Below are 15,204 nucleotides of genomic sequence, written 5' to 3' on the forward strand. Positions count from 1 at the left end.
CACTACCTAGAATACAGGCCCAGATACAGGCAAGTTATATGCCAACCGTGAGCGACGCCCCTAGCTCTCATCGGGGCCCGCTATTCCCAATTCATGATGGAGGTTGGGTGGGAACAAGGCGCTCCTTCGCCTAATCAGCTCATCGACAGTAATGCTTAGCCTCACTCGTGCGGCTGAGGCGCAAATATTGGATGTGGTAACCAGTCGGCGTCGCGACCCGCCAGTATGGATTCAGGAACAAGGTCATCATCCGATTCATCCCGTGGCGTGATAAGGCGGATCGGATGTTTTGAATTTTCCGTCTGACAGACAGACAAAGCGGGTAAAAGGGATACAATGCCGCAAAGCCGGGGGAACCGAAGACAAGTCAAGACTGGAGTTTGACGCAATCAAGCGTCGGCTCTAAGCCTTGATCGGCCGAACGACTTTCGGCCGACGCATGTTTAGGTTGTGCTGCTCTCCTGGTGGGGCCGACATAGGGTTGAACCAGACAACCGGGAAAGCGAATGGCTACGAATGGTTACATTCGGTTTTGATTGGCCAGACGCCCCGTAGCCACCGACTATGAGGGATGTGCGGGGCCGTCTTCGTCGGTGGTCCGGTGGTCCGCCGGTCGACGCAGATGGAGCGAACGTTTTCGTTCTGGCACTGATTCCACCCTCTAGCGATCGCCCGCCTCATCCTCATTCAGGGACATGTGATCTTCTCTCGCAAAGAGAGGGTGAGTGAAACAGGAGCATCAACTATGCAGATGCTGTCAGGTTCGCTCATGGGATAGGAACTCCAGCACCAGCAGCACCACTATCATCAACGCTTCCATTATGTCGTTGTCCTTCGATCGAGTCGTTCCCATCTTTGCCGACGGATCCCCTATCCGTCCCTATCTCATCGCCTTGGTTACTGTGTCCCTCGCCCTGTACTGCCTGTACCAATGGCTTCTCCCGAAACCGATTCCGGGCATCGCGTACAACCCGGAGGCGACCAAATCGCTGTTCGGTGACGCGCCTGCCATGATCAAGGAAGTCAGCGTGACGGGCGAGTTTCGTGTTTGGTGCGCGAAGCAGATGAGGAAGATGAACTCGCCCATCTGCCAGATCTTCATCCGCCCGTTCTCCAAGCCCTGGATTCTCCTGGCCGACTTCCGAGAGTCTAAGGACATACTGATGCGCCGCCGAGAGTTTGACAAATCGTCATTCCTCTCGGACGGTATGGCGTGCATGGGCGCGTTCCATGGCATCTACATGACGGGGGACAAGTTCAAATCGAACCGCCAGCTCATCCAGGATCTCATGACCACCAGCTTCCTGAATAACCACGTCGGCCCGGCCGTCTACAATAAAGGGCTCGAGTTGATGAGGCTGTTTGAGGCGAAAATGAATCTGGCAAAGGGGCGGCCGTTCAGCGTTAAGAAAGACTTTGAGTATGCTTCTCTGGATGTCATGCTAGAGTTTGCGTTTGGCAAGAATTGGGTGCAGACATCACTGGGCCAGCAATTAAACCTCATGACCAAGCTGAGCAGCTCCGATGTGGAACTCGGTGACTTGGATCAGCCGGTCACCTTTCCATTAAGCCCCATTGCGGATTTCCTGAAATCCGTTTACGAGGCGCCCGAGATTGTGGAAAAGACCATTAATGCCCTCATGCCAAAGCTGCAGACCTGGTGGTGGTCAAAACAATCATGGTACAAGAAGATCTTTGAGGACAAGGAGCGCGCCATGAAGGAACAGATCGCCATCGGCATCAAGAACTTCCGCGCCGGGCACGTCGAGACGGGCATTGAGCACATGTTGATGAGAGAAGCGGCCAGAGCAGAGAAGGAAGGCCGGGAGCCGGATTTCGATAGCCAAGTCTTCCGAGACGAGGTGAGTTACCCTTGGAAGGGATACGGCCCGGGACATCCTGATGTGTCTGACACAAACGCGCGCAGCTGTTCGGCGACATCGTCGGAGGCCACCACACGACCAGCGGAGCGATGATGTGGCTGACCAAGTACCTGACCGACTTACCGCACATCCAAGACAAGCTGCGGTCGGTGTTGTACGAAACATTATCGGCCGCGAAGCAAGAGAACCGGCTCTTCACGTTTGAGGAGATCCGGCACGCCAAGCTCCCTTACCTGGATGCCGTCATTGAAGAGATGCTACGCATCAATGCAGTCCCCGTCACCCGCGAGGCGCTCTGCGATACCACGATATTGGGATATCCTATCAAGAAGGGAACCCAGGTGTTCTTCATGTCGAACGGCCCGGGTTTCCTGTCGCCGTCATTCCCCGTCGACGACTCGAAGCGGAGCGAGAGCTCGCGGGCGGCCAAGCTCAACGCCACTTGGGACGAGTCCAAAGACCTGACACTCTTTGAACCCGAACGCTGGCTCGTGCGCAAGAGGGAGGGCGATGGTGTGCTGGCGGACGATGTCGACTTTGACGGAGCGGCGGGGCCGCAGCTGGTGTTCGGCTTGGGCCCGCGCAGCTGCTGGGGGAGGAGGCTATCGCTGATGGAGATAAGGGTCATTATAGCCATGCTGGTCTGGAATTTCCGGCTTCTCAAGTCTCCGCCAGAGCTGTCGGGTTATTCGGGGCTCGAGGGAATTGCACGCGTCCCGCAGCAGTGTTACCTTAGGATCAACAAGTTATAATTAGATACTTGGTAAAGGTACATATCTGGTTGTTTCAGTCGTAACCAACACAGTTCTTTAGCACTGCAAGATTATTTCTTGGGAACATCAAACGTGAATTGCACATCAGAACGGTTCGCCATGTGACCTCGGTGTTGGGCACCTCGAGTACTACTAATCGTATCTAAGTTGTCCCGTAGAACTTGACGTTACCTACAGGCATAATTACCCTACATTCGGTCATCGGCCATGCCCGATGCACTGAGCAATTTCCTGTAACCCTCGTGCCAAACATCGACACATTTGGCGGCAAGTCCGATTCCGATTTCCTTCTTGAAAGAGCCATCGGGGTTCGTCTCTTCCAGCGCTGCGAAAAACCGGTCGATATACTCGTCCAGCGGCATAGGTTGCACTGCCTTGTCTTTGCCTCCTTGTAGCGCATCTGTCTTGTCTCGGTGCGCCGCGTTCAGGGGCGTGTCGATATACTGCGGCGCGACCTCGACAACATTCATGTTTTTGCAGCCGGTGCCCTCCAGCTGCATGCGCAGGATCTTGACGAAGGCGGCAATTCCGGCTTTGGCGGCGCAGTACGTCGGGTAAAACGGAACCGGAAAGTAGGCGAGGGACGAGCTTGTGAGGAAGAGATTGGTCTTGGTCCCGGACTGCGCCAGGGTTAGGAGGTGTGACGCGAAGGCTTGGGCAACCAGAACGGGTGCCGTGAGGTCCACTGTCAACTCTCGGATGATCTCATTGTCGTCGGCAGGCTGCTCGAAGATGTTGTAGTAGTTCTGGATGCCAGCGTTGACGAAGACGGTATCGAGTTTGGGAAAACCAGCTAGGATAGCTTTGACTTCGGTTTGCAATATCTCAAGGCGCGCCAGATCCCACTTTGTGAGAGACGCTCAGTTAGCAGCCGAACAGAGGCCTAAGATAAGTACCTAGCTAACACAAGGTACAGCACTTACCACCCGGAATTGGAGGCCCGGCAAGTCCCCCGCCAGCCGGGTCAATTTCTCTCTATCTTCCTCGCGCCCAGTGACAATGACCTTCTTGCCCATGCGATGGAACCGGCGTGCCATAGCTTCGCCGATGCCCCCGGCGGCACCGAGAATCAGAATTGTGTTAATCCTAGCTGACATTGTGTTCACCTAGTAGATACTACTAAAGCTGGCGTGGTACAAATTCGGAATCAGGTACTACTTGTAACGGAAAAGACTAAGGTGAGAAATCGCGAAAATCGGGTCTTCATGACGAGTTCATCAATATCAAGGTAGTGGTAGCCCCCGCCATTCTGCATCCGTCCTTCCCAGTTGCTGCGTCGTGCGCATCGGGCTGCACGGCCGAGTACTAATCAACTCATCGGCCGAGGCTGTTTCGGGCATTTGGCGGCTCAGGAACGCGGACCCTTTCTGACGAATCATACGAGACAAAAGTCGACCATATTACCGGAAAGGGCAAAGTCCACGGCCGACGAGAAGAGCAACACGGGCCTGGATCAGTGATCACTTTGGACGGGCATCCCATTGTTCATGGCACACAGTGAGACTACCTAAGTACATGGGCCTCCCCAGCAGCGCTACAGTTGCCAGGTCGAATACAACCACTTATCACGCTTAAGATCGCTTCAGGTACACCTCGAGAAGCCCCAGGGGTCCGTTGTCAAAGACGTTGCGAATCTCGTACCTCGGATCTGCCTCCTTCAATAGCGACTCGAACTCGGCCTTGGTGCGCTGCTTGGCGCCGCAGTTTACCAGCATCACCATGTCCACCTGGCGTACGATGCGCTCCTGATGACGGGGCCAGGTGCCCGGCTCCGGGATGATGATGTCGTTGATGAGCAGCGGCGTGTCCGGGCTCGAGTTCTCCAAGCCGGGAACGAACGACTTGAAGATGGTGACGACGTCTTTGTCGGCCCAGTTGTGGGTGCATTGGCGGATCAGGAAAGCAGCAGCGTCTTTGACGGGCTGCGGCTCGAAGAAGCTGTGTTGTTGATAAGTCACGCGGCCGCGGAGATGGTCGGCAAGCGACTCTTGGCCCTCGGCAAGCATGTCGGCGTTGGAGTCTTGAACCACGAAATTCAGGTTGGGATACATCTGTTGATTTCCCGCAACGTCAGGTTAGGTCAGGCGTGGCTGAAACTGCAGTGGCTGGGACAAGGGCGTTGTGGAGAGAAACGTACCTCGGCCAGACTCTTGGAGATGTGGCCGTTGCCACCACCACAGTCAACCACCGTGCCCTTAAGCGCGGACCAGTTGAAGCCATCCTTGAGCAGGTAATCGAGGTGGCGGTCCATCTTTCTTAGGCCCGCCATGGCTTTGGCGAACCGGCGGGCCTTGTCAGGGTTGTTCTTGTAGTATTCAAAAATACCGACACCATGCCGCGTGACAAAGGGGTTCAGATTTTGGTGTGCCTCGTAAGGATGGGCCTTGAAAGTGATGTTGCAGTCGGCAGCCGCCTTCAGCATCTCGTCAAGCGAGTAGTGGACGACAGCCCGCAGTTCCTCATCTTGCTGCATCACGAGAGATGTCGAGCTGTGAGAAATTACCCTTGGTCGGTGCTCCTCGAAGATGCGGTAAGTCATGAGCTGGCGGACGACACGGGCGGTGCGGTCGACATCGAGGCCGGCCTGCTTGGCCAGCTCCTCGAGCGTAATCTCGCCATGGGCTGGTACCAATTGGAAAAATTCAAAGTCAAGAGCGACTTGGAGAGCACCGAGATCGTAGCCTGTGCAGCAAAAGATTCTCAACCACTTCCTGGGGCCGTCGATGAGACGTTGCAGGTCCTCCAACGACGTCTTCAGCGCGGCGTGGAGACGGCGATATTCCGGAGTGTCAGGTGGATCCTGAGAGTCGAGCGCAAATGTAGGAGCGACGAGGTTGTTGGCCTGAAAATACTTGGTCATATCCTGACTAAGTTCGAGGATATTCTGGGCTAGGCCCAGAATCGACACATCAGTATTCGTTTGGTTGGCCATGATGGAGGGGCGGCGGTAGAGGTGAGGTCTAGAGTCGTGATGGCTGTCTAGTGCTTGGTCCTAAGGTAGGATAGGTGTGTTGCCCGACCGTAGAAGCTACAGCGTCTGGTCCTACAAAAGCCTTGAAATGTCTGATCTATGGGAGCAATAAAGAGGGTTCGAGAACTTTGAGATGACATTTGAGATCTTCGGCAAAGTACTACTACTCCCCTCGCGCCCGGGGTCTTCCAGTCTAGACCAAACCCAGAGCGTAACACCGATACTGACTGCGACGCACGTAGGTCCCTTCGGGCATACGCGGTGCGGGTATTCCAGTTGAGGCGAAATATTTCGGCGTCGTCTTCGGAGCTCCGGTTCCGTCACTTACTTATCGATACGGCCTTGCCGGTATGTCGGCCGACGGGCTTCGGCCCTTGTCACTTAGACCGCGGCCGAGAAAATCTACGCCAATCGCAAATGCAGCTGCACCCACAACAAGGTTCCAGCCTCGCATTTTACCGAGGCCTGGTGTGTACTATGTGGTACATGTTGCGAATCGAATAGTCCGGCAACTTGGCATGAATTGTGATATCAGCGGGCTCTACTGGCCACACCACTACTTCAGTTAGTACTAGTATTACTAGCAGTATCCGAAGTCATCGAGAAAAGGGGCCCTTGATCGCCCAGCAGCTATTCAACATACTTACCGCACGACTCTATTCAACATTTTCCCAAACTTTCGCTGGTCGAGATCCGCTCGAGTTCGCAATGTCTTCTCAGCGTGACCAACATGAGCCAGTGGCCATTGTCGGCATGGGTAAGTGTCTGGTAACGAAGGACATTGCCCCATTGCTGTCAGGCAGGGACAGGATGCTGAGACGCTGCAACAGGATGCCGATGGCCTGGAGGTGCCCACGATACTTCCAAATTCTGGGAGTTTTTGTGCAACAAGGTAGATGGCTGGAAGGAGTTTGACGATCCGCGCTTCTCGACGCGAGCATTCCACCACCCCAACCCGGATCGCCCAGGCGGTTTCGCCATGAAGGGGGCTTTCCTTGCGGAACAGGATGCCCGCCTCTTTGACCATTCCTTCTTTGGCATGACTAGCCTTGAGGTAGAGACGATGGATCCGTCGCAGCGGAAGCTGCTCGAGGTAACGTACGAGGCGATAGAAAATGCGGGAGAGACATTGGAGAGCGTGTCTGGATCTCGGACCGGCGTCTTTGTCGGCAATTTCTGCCTGGACCACTGGATGATCCAGTCTCGGGATTGGGACAATCCACGGCCATATGCTTTTGTCGGTGCCGGAACCAGTATTCTTGCAAACCGCATAAGCTACATTTTCAACCTCCAAGGCCCCAGGTACGTCGAAGCTCGAACGGTCGTTGGCGCCCTTGGGGAGTGGTTTCTAACTCGGTATTCTCTAGTCTGACTATCGATACTGCCTGCTCATCCTCGATGTATGCCTTGCATCTAGCAGTCAATGCGATACGGGCTGGCGACTGCGACTCAGCTATTGTTGCGTCGGCTAATTGGATTGCGGACCCCGGCGTCCAGATCGCTCTTGACAAGCTCGGCGCGTTGTCTGCATCTTCGCGGTGCCACACATTTGATGCAACGGCTGATGGCTATGCCCGTGGGGAGGGATATGGCGCCATCTACCTGAAGAGGCCGTCTGTGGCAATAGCCGATAATTCGCCCATCCGGGCAATAATCAGGGGATCCGCCGTCAACTCGAACGGCCGGACCGGTGGTATTACGCGGCCGAGTGCCAGTGGTCAGGAGGCAGTTATTCGCGAGGCTTATAGGCATGCTGGCGGCCTCGACTTCCACGACACCAGTTATTTCGAATGTCATGGCACTGGTACGTACGTTGGCGATCCGATCGAGGTGGCGGCTGTTGGGAGGGTCTTCGCGCCGGTCCGAGCAGCCGAGGATCCTTTGCTTGTTGGCTCGGTCAAGAGTAATGTTGGCCACGGCGAAGGTGCTAGCGCTTTAGCATCAATCATGAAGGTCGTCCTCGCCCTCGAGAAAGGGGCGATCCCCCCGATCTTCAACCTCGAGACACCGAACCCCAACATCGATTTCGACGCTGCCAAAGTCAAACCGGTGACAGAAGTAACCCCATGGCCCGCTGGTCGACTGAAACGAGCCAGTATAAACTCATTTGGCTATGGTGGCGCGAACGCGCACTGCATCATTGACCATGTCAACAACGTACTACCCGACTATGTCGCCCCTGGCGTCTACAAGAGCAGCGCGAACGGCGCAACGAATGGTCACACAAACGGCCACACTAATGGGCACGTTAATGGACACATTAACGGGCACGCCAATGGAGAGAGGGCTGGCAACCCGAATGGGAAATCCGTACAACACCTCCCAATCGTCAAGAGACCACGGTTAACTGCTACACCAGACGCGGCCACACGCAAATTGGTACTCCTGCCTCTTTCGGCTCACAACGAACAGTCACTCAGACTTAATTTTGAAGCATTGTCCAAGGCTATCGACAGCGTTTCGTTGGCTGACGTCGCGTATACGCTCGGCGCCCGGCGCTCTAGGTTTGCCCAACGAACCTTCTGCATCGTGGATAAGGACAGGATCCATGGGACCCTGGTGTTCGACAGGAAACCTGTGCGCGCGCCTTTGCTGGCTTCCAACCTCGGATTCATCTTCACCGGCCAGGGTGCTCAGTGGCACTGTATGGGAGCTGAATTATTCGAGTACCGTGTGTTCCGGACAGCCATCGAGTACCTCGACTATGTCCTCACCACGCTTCCCAACCCTCCTTCATGGTCACTACGCAGCATCGTCTCTGGAGACTGCGATCCAGCGTTCATTCACAAGGCCGAGATCTCTCAAGCCGTCTGCACAGCCGTGCAGGTGGGCCTCGTCGATCTTCTCGCTTCGTGGTCTATCCGACCCTCGGGTGTCGCCGGGCACTCGTCGGGCGAAATAGCTGCGGCATACGCTGCCGGTCGCATCACAGCTGCCGAAGCCATTGTAGCTGCATATCTCCGTGGTCAAGCAGTCTCGAAAAATACGCGCAATGGCGCGATGCTGGCTGTTGGACTTGGCCCCGACGCAGTAGTCAAGTATGTACAGGGCCGAGAGAATTCAGTGAAGGTGGCTGCCATCAATTCTCCCGGGAGCGTTACCTTATCCGGAGAAGAAGATGCCATTGACGAAGTGTCCGCGGCTTTGGCCGCTGACAGCATCTTCAACCGGAAGTTGAAGACGGGCGGCAATGCCTACCATTCGCATCATATGCTCCCCATCGGAGTCGATTATATCGAAATGCTCCGACAGGGGAATCAGCGCATTCAGGAACTCGGGCTTGCCAATCCGGAGCATCGGTACCAGCACACATTGTGGGTCTCATCCGTCACGCCCAGCAAGACGACTAATGAGATGGATCTGGCATCGTACTGGCGGGCCAATCTCGAGTCTCCGGTGCGTTTCTCGGAGGCGGTCGCAGGCCTTGTGGGTTCGCAAGATGTCCCGATCCACGCTCTTGTCGAAATCGGGCCCCACCCGGCGCTCAAGAGCCCCCTAGAGCAGATCTTGAAGGCGGCCGGTAAGACTATCGCGTATTCTTCAACATTGAAACGTCAGGAAGACGCCCGAGTGTCCCTGCTACAGCTCGCTGGAACGCTGTTTGGCTTGAACGCCACGGTGGACCTTGCTGCTGTCAACGCAGTCGATGGCATTGACTCTGCCGCTCTGATCCACGGCTGCACATGCACGAAGCTTCCACCCTACCAGTACACATATGGCGGGCTGAACTACTACGAGAGCCGGGCTAGCAAAGAGTATCGATACCGATCGGTCCTCAGACACGACCTCCTAGGCTCCAAGGTCGTGGGTAATGCAAAGCTGCGGCCGCAGTGGAGGAATATTCTCCGCATGAAGGACGTACCATGGCTGGGCGATCATCGCCTCGTGCCAGACGCGGTTCTCCCCGGCGCAGGATACCTGGCGATGGCAATAGAGGCTGCGGCACGCATTTATAACGAGTTCCCCGAGCCGCTGAGAATCAAAGGGTTCTCGCTCCGGGACGTTGCCATCAAGAAAAGTTTGGTGATCCCTGAGGACGACTACGGCATCGAGGTTTTGACGAGCATGGAGCTGGTCGATGTGGCTACGGCCCGTTCGCCGGCATGGGCAACCTTCTCCATTAGCTCTGTGGGACGAGAGACCAATGAATGGACCGAGCACTGCACTGGAAGTATCAAAGTTGAAGTAGACGAGGATGAGGAGCGGAAACGCGTTGAACAAGTTCCTACAACCCCACGCACGGTCGATACACGGCGTTGGTACCGCAAGTTCTTGGAAGTCGGCCTCGGCTACGGTCCCGCGTTCCAGCCCCTCTCCGATATCCACGCCGATCCAACATCGAACGTGGCTGTGGCGGCCGTTGACCTGCACACTACGTCCCTCAAAGGTGGCGAATCGCGATATCCCTTGCACCCGGCCTCTCTCGACGGTGCCATTCAGCTCGGATTGATTGCCTGCCACGGCGGGAGCCCCGACGAGGCCACCACGGCGTTTGTGCCCGTTCAACTCTCTCGCTTGTATCTGTCAAACGACATTGACGAGCTCGCGGAGGATAAGTGCACCGTCGTCGCACGCGGAGAGAGACGCGGTGTCCGCGGCGCCCATCTTGACTTGAAGATGCTAAGCGCGAAGGGAGAGGTTCTGCTCCACGCAGACGGCCTGCGCTGCATCAGCTACTCCAGCGCAGCCAAGGCTGTAGACAGGGCCTTTAGCAGTCCGTTCACCCGGCTTGTTTGGAAGCCGGATATTCGCTCGCTCAGCAGCCGCCAGGCTCGCCGCATGTACCCCCCTCCCAAGTCAAACGTGGAAAAGGCGCCCGCATGGGGTATCACGAACAAGTTGGCCCATTTCGTGGTCTTCAGCATGTACCAAGGTCTCGGGAAGCTGCGAGATAGCGGACACAAGCCTTCAGGCGACGTGGGCCACTTTTTCGATTGGATCGAGAGGAAGGGCCAGCGCGATAATTCCGAGCTGATGAACGAGGCTAGAGAGCTCGCCAGTAAAGGTGTCCTCCTTGAAAAAATTGAGGAGCTGGCCAGCCAGGCCCAAGACATCATGGAGGTCAAGATCGCCAAGCTCCTACACGACAACATGGTCGACATTTTCTTCGAACGCCGAACCGGCATGGATGTCATCATCAGCGAGGACTTGCTCACGCCCCTTTATAAATCCGGTCTCTTGATGACGGGCATCTACCCACAGCTTCATCACATCCTGGCTACTGTCGCCCATTCGAACCCTCACCTCCGCATCCTCGAGATCGGAGGTGGCACCGGTGGCGCGACGCGCATCGCCATGAAGGCCTTTAATGGCCCCAACGGCATCAAGGCCTACCGGGACTACACATTCACCGATATCTCGGCCGGTTTCCTTTCCGCGGCCCGCGAATCCCTGGCCGACTTCCGCGACATGAGCTTCTCCGTCTTTGACATCGAAGGAGACCCTGTTGACCAGGGATACGTCGAGCAGACTTACGATCTCATCATTGCATGCCAGGTTCTCCACGCCACCTCGAACATGCACAGGACTCTGACAAACTGCCGGAGACTCCTCAAACCCGGAGGCAGACTCGTCTTGGTCGAAACCAACCAGAACTTCATCGTCCCCGGCGTCGTTGTCGGCACATTCACCGGCTATTGGGCTGGTATCCCCGACGGCCGTGTGGATGCCCCTTTCCAGAGCCTGCCCGCTTGGGACCGCTCGCTGCGGGAAGCTGGCTTCTCGGGTCTGGACGTGGTGTTGGACGATTTCCCGGAGCCGCACAACACCACCTCTGTGATCCTTTCCACTGTACCGCCGGCGGCGCCCGCCGAGAGTTCATCATCTACAGTCCATGTGCTCCACAGTGGGAAGACTGCAGCTCCCGCTCTCGTTGATCAAGTCTGCATGGAACTGGAGCAGCGCGGAGTCACGGCAAAAGCAGCCCTATTTGACGAAGCTGTGGAGAGCCTTGCTCCAGAATCGCGCGTGGTGGCATTCTTCGACGACGAGCATCTTCTGGTCCATACCAATGAGAAAGAGCTGAGCATGTTCCAGCGTCTTGCCCAGAACGCCGCGAGCTTGGTTGCCCTCACGAGCTGCGGTACGGTCAAGGGACGCAACCCGGATGGCGCCTTGATTCCTGGCCTGCTCCGCGTCCTCCAGAACGAAAACCCCGCCAGCCAGTACATCTCAATTGACATCGATGCCGACAACTTTGCTGTCGAGGCGGACGATGGGAAGGATCTCGCTCGCTGCATCGTCGACCGCGAGTCCGAACTTCACCAAGGTGACTTCACGGACGATATTGAGGGCAACCCAACGGACCGCGAATTCTCCTGGCATGATGGGTGCATGTGGATCAGTCGCCATGTGCCTGACGCTGGCTTCCACTCCCAGCATGGCCTAGACCCCCGAGCCATTAAGCCCGAGCCCCTACCGCTCGGCAGTCAAGGCGCCGTACGAGCTGCCTTTGAGACGCCCGGTGTATTGAACTCGCTGTGCTTCACACCTTACAAGGAACTTCTGCAGCCGCTGCCGCCGGGCTTCATCGATGTAGCGGTCGCAGCTGTTGGCCTGAGCCTACGTGACTTGGACCACTGGACCGGCCGCGTAGATGGAGATCATCTTTCCTCAGAATACTCGGGTATCATCACGGCAGTCGGTGCTGGAGTCAACGATCTCAAGGTTGGCGACCTCGTGTATGGCCTTGGAAAGGGTCAATTCGGCAACTACACACGCGTCCCCGCTTCCCTCGCTCGCAAACTTGGCCCAGAGAGCGATATGATCCGGATGGCCTCCATGCCGTTGGCATATGCCACTGCTATTTACCTCCTGGATCACGTCGCCCACGTCAGAAAGGGTCAGTCGGTGCTGATTCAGTCCGGCACAAAGGATGATGGCCTGGCCTCGATCCATCTTGCAAAGGCAAAAGGAGCCGATGTCTTTGCCATGGTCGAGACGAACGAACAGGCCACATTCCTTGTGAGCGAGCTAGGAATGCCCGCTTCGCATGTCATCTCGACACCCACCTTGGCAGCTCTACGGCGTGCCGCGCAGTCGGTTCCAGGCGGCAAATTTGATGTCATCGTCAGCACCGCCCGCGACGAGCTTGTCTATTCGTTCTTGCAAGTCCTGGCGCCTCTGGGCCACCTGATCGAGCTAGGCCGTGTCGACTCGCAAACTGCACCGGCGATAAGTCTGGAGTCGCTCCCACGCAACGCCTCCTATTCCTCGGTTGATCCCTTCGATATCCTGGGCTCGTGTCTGGATCTGGGTGCAGAGCTCATGCAAGCCGTCGACAGCTACTACCAGAAGGGCCTGATTGAGCCGATTCCAAAGATCTCAGCACCAGATGTATCCCAGTTAGGCCCTGCTATTGCGAGCCTCCCCAACATGATTGGCAAGCTTGTCGTGAGCTTCGAGAGCCCCGAAAGTCTGGTCAGGATGACGCCCGCGCCCCCGACCGTCGCTTTCGACCATGAGGCGTGCTACGTCATCACGGGTGCTCTGGGCGGCTTGGGCCAGTCATTGATCCGGTGGATGGGTGACCGGGGCGCGAGGCACATGGCCATCCTTTCTAGACGTGGCATCGCCGACGCCAGCGGAGCGAAAGAACTCGTCGAGTCACTTGGCCGCCGCGGCATCCAGGTCGAGTCCTTTGTCTGCGACGTCAGCAACAAGGATCAAGTCATGAGCGTGATGCAGCAGATCTCTTCCAAGCGCCCCATCAAAGGCGTCGTGCACGCTGCCGTATCATACCTGGATCTCAGCTTCGACAAGCTCTCGCCGTCGCGGTGGAACCAGGGTCTAGCAGCCAAGGTGGACGGAACCAAGAACCTACACGAAGCCACCCTATCGATGCCCCTAGACTTCTTCGTCATGGTCACCTCGGCCTTGGCCGTGTACGCGTTCGCAACTCAAGGTGCCTACACGGCAGCCAACAACTTCCAGGACGCCTTCGCGCGCTACCGCCGACGGATGGGCCTGGTCGCGTCGACCGCCTCGTTCAGCCTGATCCGCGACATCACCAACGTCGGCACAAGCGACCTCACCGTCGACCTCTTCGAGCGCAACAAGACGGTGACGCTGGGCGAATCCCAGTTCCTTGCCTCGTTCGAGCCGGCGTTCTTGAACAACATCACCTCAGCAAACAACAGCAACAGCAATAGCGACAACAACGATGCCAACGGCGACAACAAAGAGGAAGAAGAACAATGGTTCGGGCAGCACGACGACCCGCTCTCCGCCGCCAACCTGCACACGTACCTGGACCCAGCGGCTATGCTAGCGGCGAAGCAGCAAGAGCTGGCCAGCGGCGGGGCAATCTTGAGCGCCGTCCCGCGGTGGTACGGGGACGGGCGGGTGGCGCGGATGATGCGGGCATTCCTCGACGCGCAGCGGCAGTCGGCGGACCTACAAGCATCAGCAGCAGCGGCGGCGGACGAGGGGTCCAAGAACACGCCGGCGTCGGTGCGCAAGGAGTTCGAGGCGGCGGTGCGCGAGGGCCTCGCCGGGCGCGCGGCCACGGTGGCGCTCGTCCAGGGCGCCATCGTCCGGGCGGTCGCCGAGATGCTGTTTGTCGATGCCGAGGGCGTCGACCCGGCCAAGTCGGTCGCCGCGCTGGGCGTGGACAGTCTGATTGCTGCGGAGCTGCGCAGCTGGTTCCTGAAGGCGCTGGGGACGAGCATTAGCATGCTGGATCTTCTTGATCCAAGCGTGTCGATTGCGACGCGGGCGGCGAGCATCACTGATAAGGCGCTGGAGCAGAAGGCGTAGATGGGACAGGCTTTTGGATAGTAGCATTTCGTTTTTTTTTTGTTTCGTTTTCCTTCTTCGGTCTTTTGGATTTGGGATGGATGATGAGAGAGTACATACCTTAGTAGGCCTGAGGATTAGGGTAATTATGACGAAATGGGGCTGCAAGTAGTAGTAGGAGTCAGGACAACTTAGGGTACCCTGCTGGGCATGATGCATGATTATAAACATCGATGATACAAAGAACATGAAGATGATCCTATTCAAGTAAGTATCGTTATAGCAGACTTGCTTAAGGTTTCGAGTTGTATTGCATTTGCTTTTTGGCCATGCGTCTCTAAGGGGGATGATATTAGATTGGCGAATAAATATGCCGCTAAATTGAGTCAACTGGGGAGCAGGAGGGTGTGATTAAGCTTCCTTAACATTGCGTATATCGCTAGCAATGCTTAAGTAACAACCTGAAAGGGGCTACGGTTTCCAGCTAGGCACTGCCGCACTAAAATGACAACATTACCCTACTTACCTGATACACCAGACCATCGCTGTACCTATCTACGTGCCAGATTACCATGTCAGCTAATGTTGGGCATAAATGTCACGAGTGATAACATCACGATAGGGACGCTGGTGGCCCAGCAAGGCAATCAAGTTAAGGGCTCTGGTCAATGATGATCGCGTATCACCGGCCTTTTATCAATCCGAACCAAGCGCTAAAGAATTGTTTGAATTTCACTTTCGTTGCTCATTGTTTCCGTCCACGCACCCAAAGTGCACTACTCGTTGCGGGGTAATCCTGTCCATCCCCTACTCAGTAGTAGTCCCCTCCAAGCTCTTAGGG

At 56.4% G+C, this 15,204-nt stretch overlaps 4 protein-coding genes across 4 annotated transcripts; 2 read left to right on the plus strand and 2 right to left on the minus strand.

The window, feature by feature from the left end:
- Positions 1 to 821: 821 nt before the first annotated feature.
- MFIFM68171_01235 (Cytochrome p450 monooxygenase) lies at positions 822 to 2,635 on the plus strand (the record flags this gene model as incomplete). The annotated part of the gene is made up of 2 exons (XM_071056657.1): positions 822 to 1,862; positions 1,928 to 2,635. The coding sequence occupies 2 exons, from the start codon at positions 822 to 824 to the stop codon at positions 2,633 to 2,635; spliced, it is 1,749 nt and encodes a 582-aa protein (XP_070912758.1).
- Positions 2,636 to 2,844: 209 nt separating this feature from the next.
- MFIFM68171_01236 (Oxidoreductase DltE) lies at positions 2,845 to 3,753 on the minus strand (the record flags this gene model as incomplete). The annotated part of the gene is made up of 2 exons (XM_071056658.1): positions 2,845 to 3,501; positions 3,580 to 3,753. The coding sequence occupies 2 exons, from the start codon at positions 3,751 to 3,753 to the stop codon at positions 2,845 to 2,847; spliced, it is 831 nt and encodes a 276-aa protein (XP_070912759.1).
- A 474-nt stretch (positions 3,754 to 4,227) lies between these two features.
- Positions 4,228 to 5,588, minus strand: MFIFM68171_01237 (O-methyltransferase sol2; the record flags this gene model as incomplete). Its single annotated transcript, XM_071056659.1, has 2 exons — positions 4,228 to 4,707; positions 4,794 to 5,588. 2 exons carry the CDS (start codon positions 5,586 to 5,588, stop codon positions 4,228 to 4,230), a joined length of 1,275 nt encoding a protein of 424 aa, XP_070912760.1.
- A 747-nt stretch (positions 5,589 to 6,335) lies between these two features.
- Positions 6,336 to 14,384, plus strand: PREU9 (Polyketide synthase-like protein Preu9; the record flags this gene model as incomplete). Its single annotated transcript, XM_071056660.1, has 3 exons — positions 6,336 to 6,384; positions 6,458 to 6,929; positions 6,995 to 14,384. The coding sequence occupies 3 exons, from the start codon at positions 6,336 to 6,338 to the stop codon at positions 14,382 to 14,384; spliced, it is 7,911 nt and encodes a 2,636-aa protein (XP_070912761.1).
- Between the last annotated feature and the right edge of the window lie 820 nt (positions 14,385 to 15,204).

This window comes from Madurella fahalii, assembly GCF_045866475.1.
Source record: "Madurella fahalii IFM 68171 DNA, scaffold_1, whole genome shotgun sequence".
Lineage (NCBI taxonomy): Eukaryota > Fungi > Ascomycota > Sordariomycetes > Sordariales > Madurella > Madurella fahalii.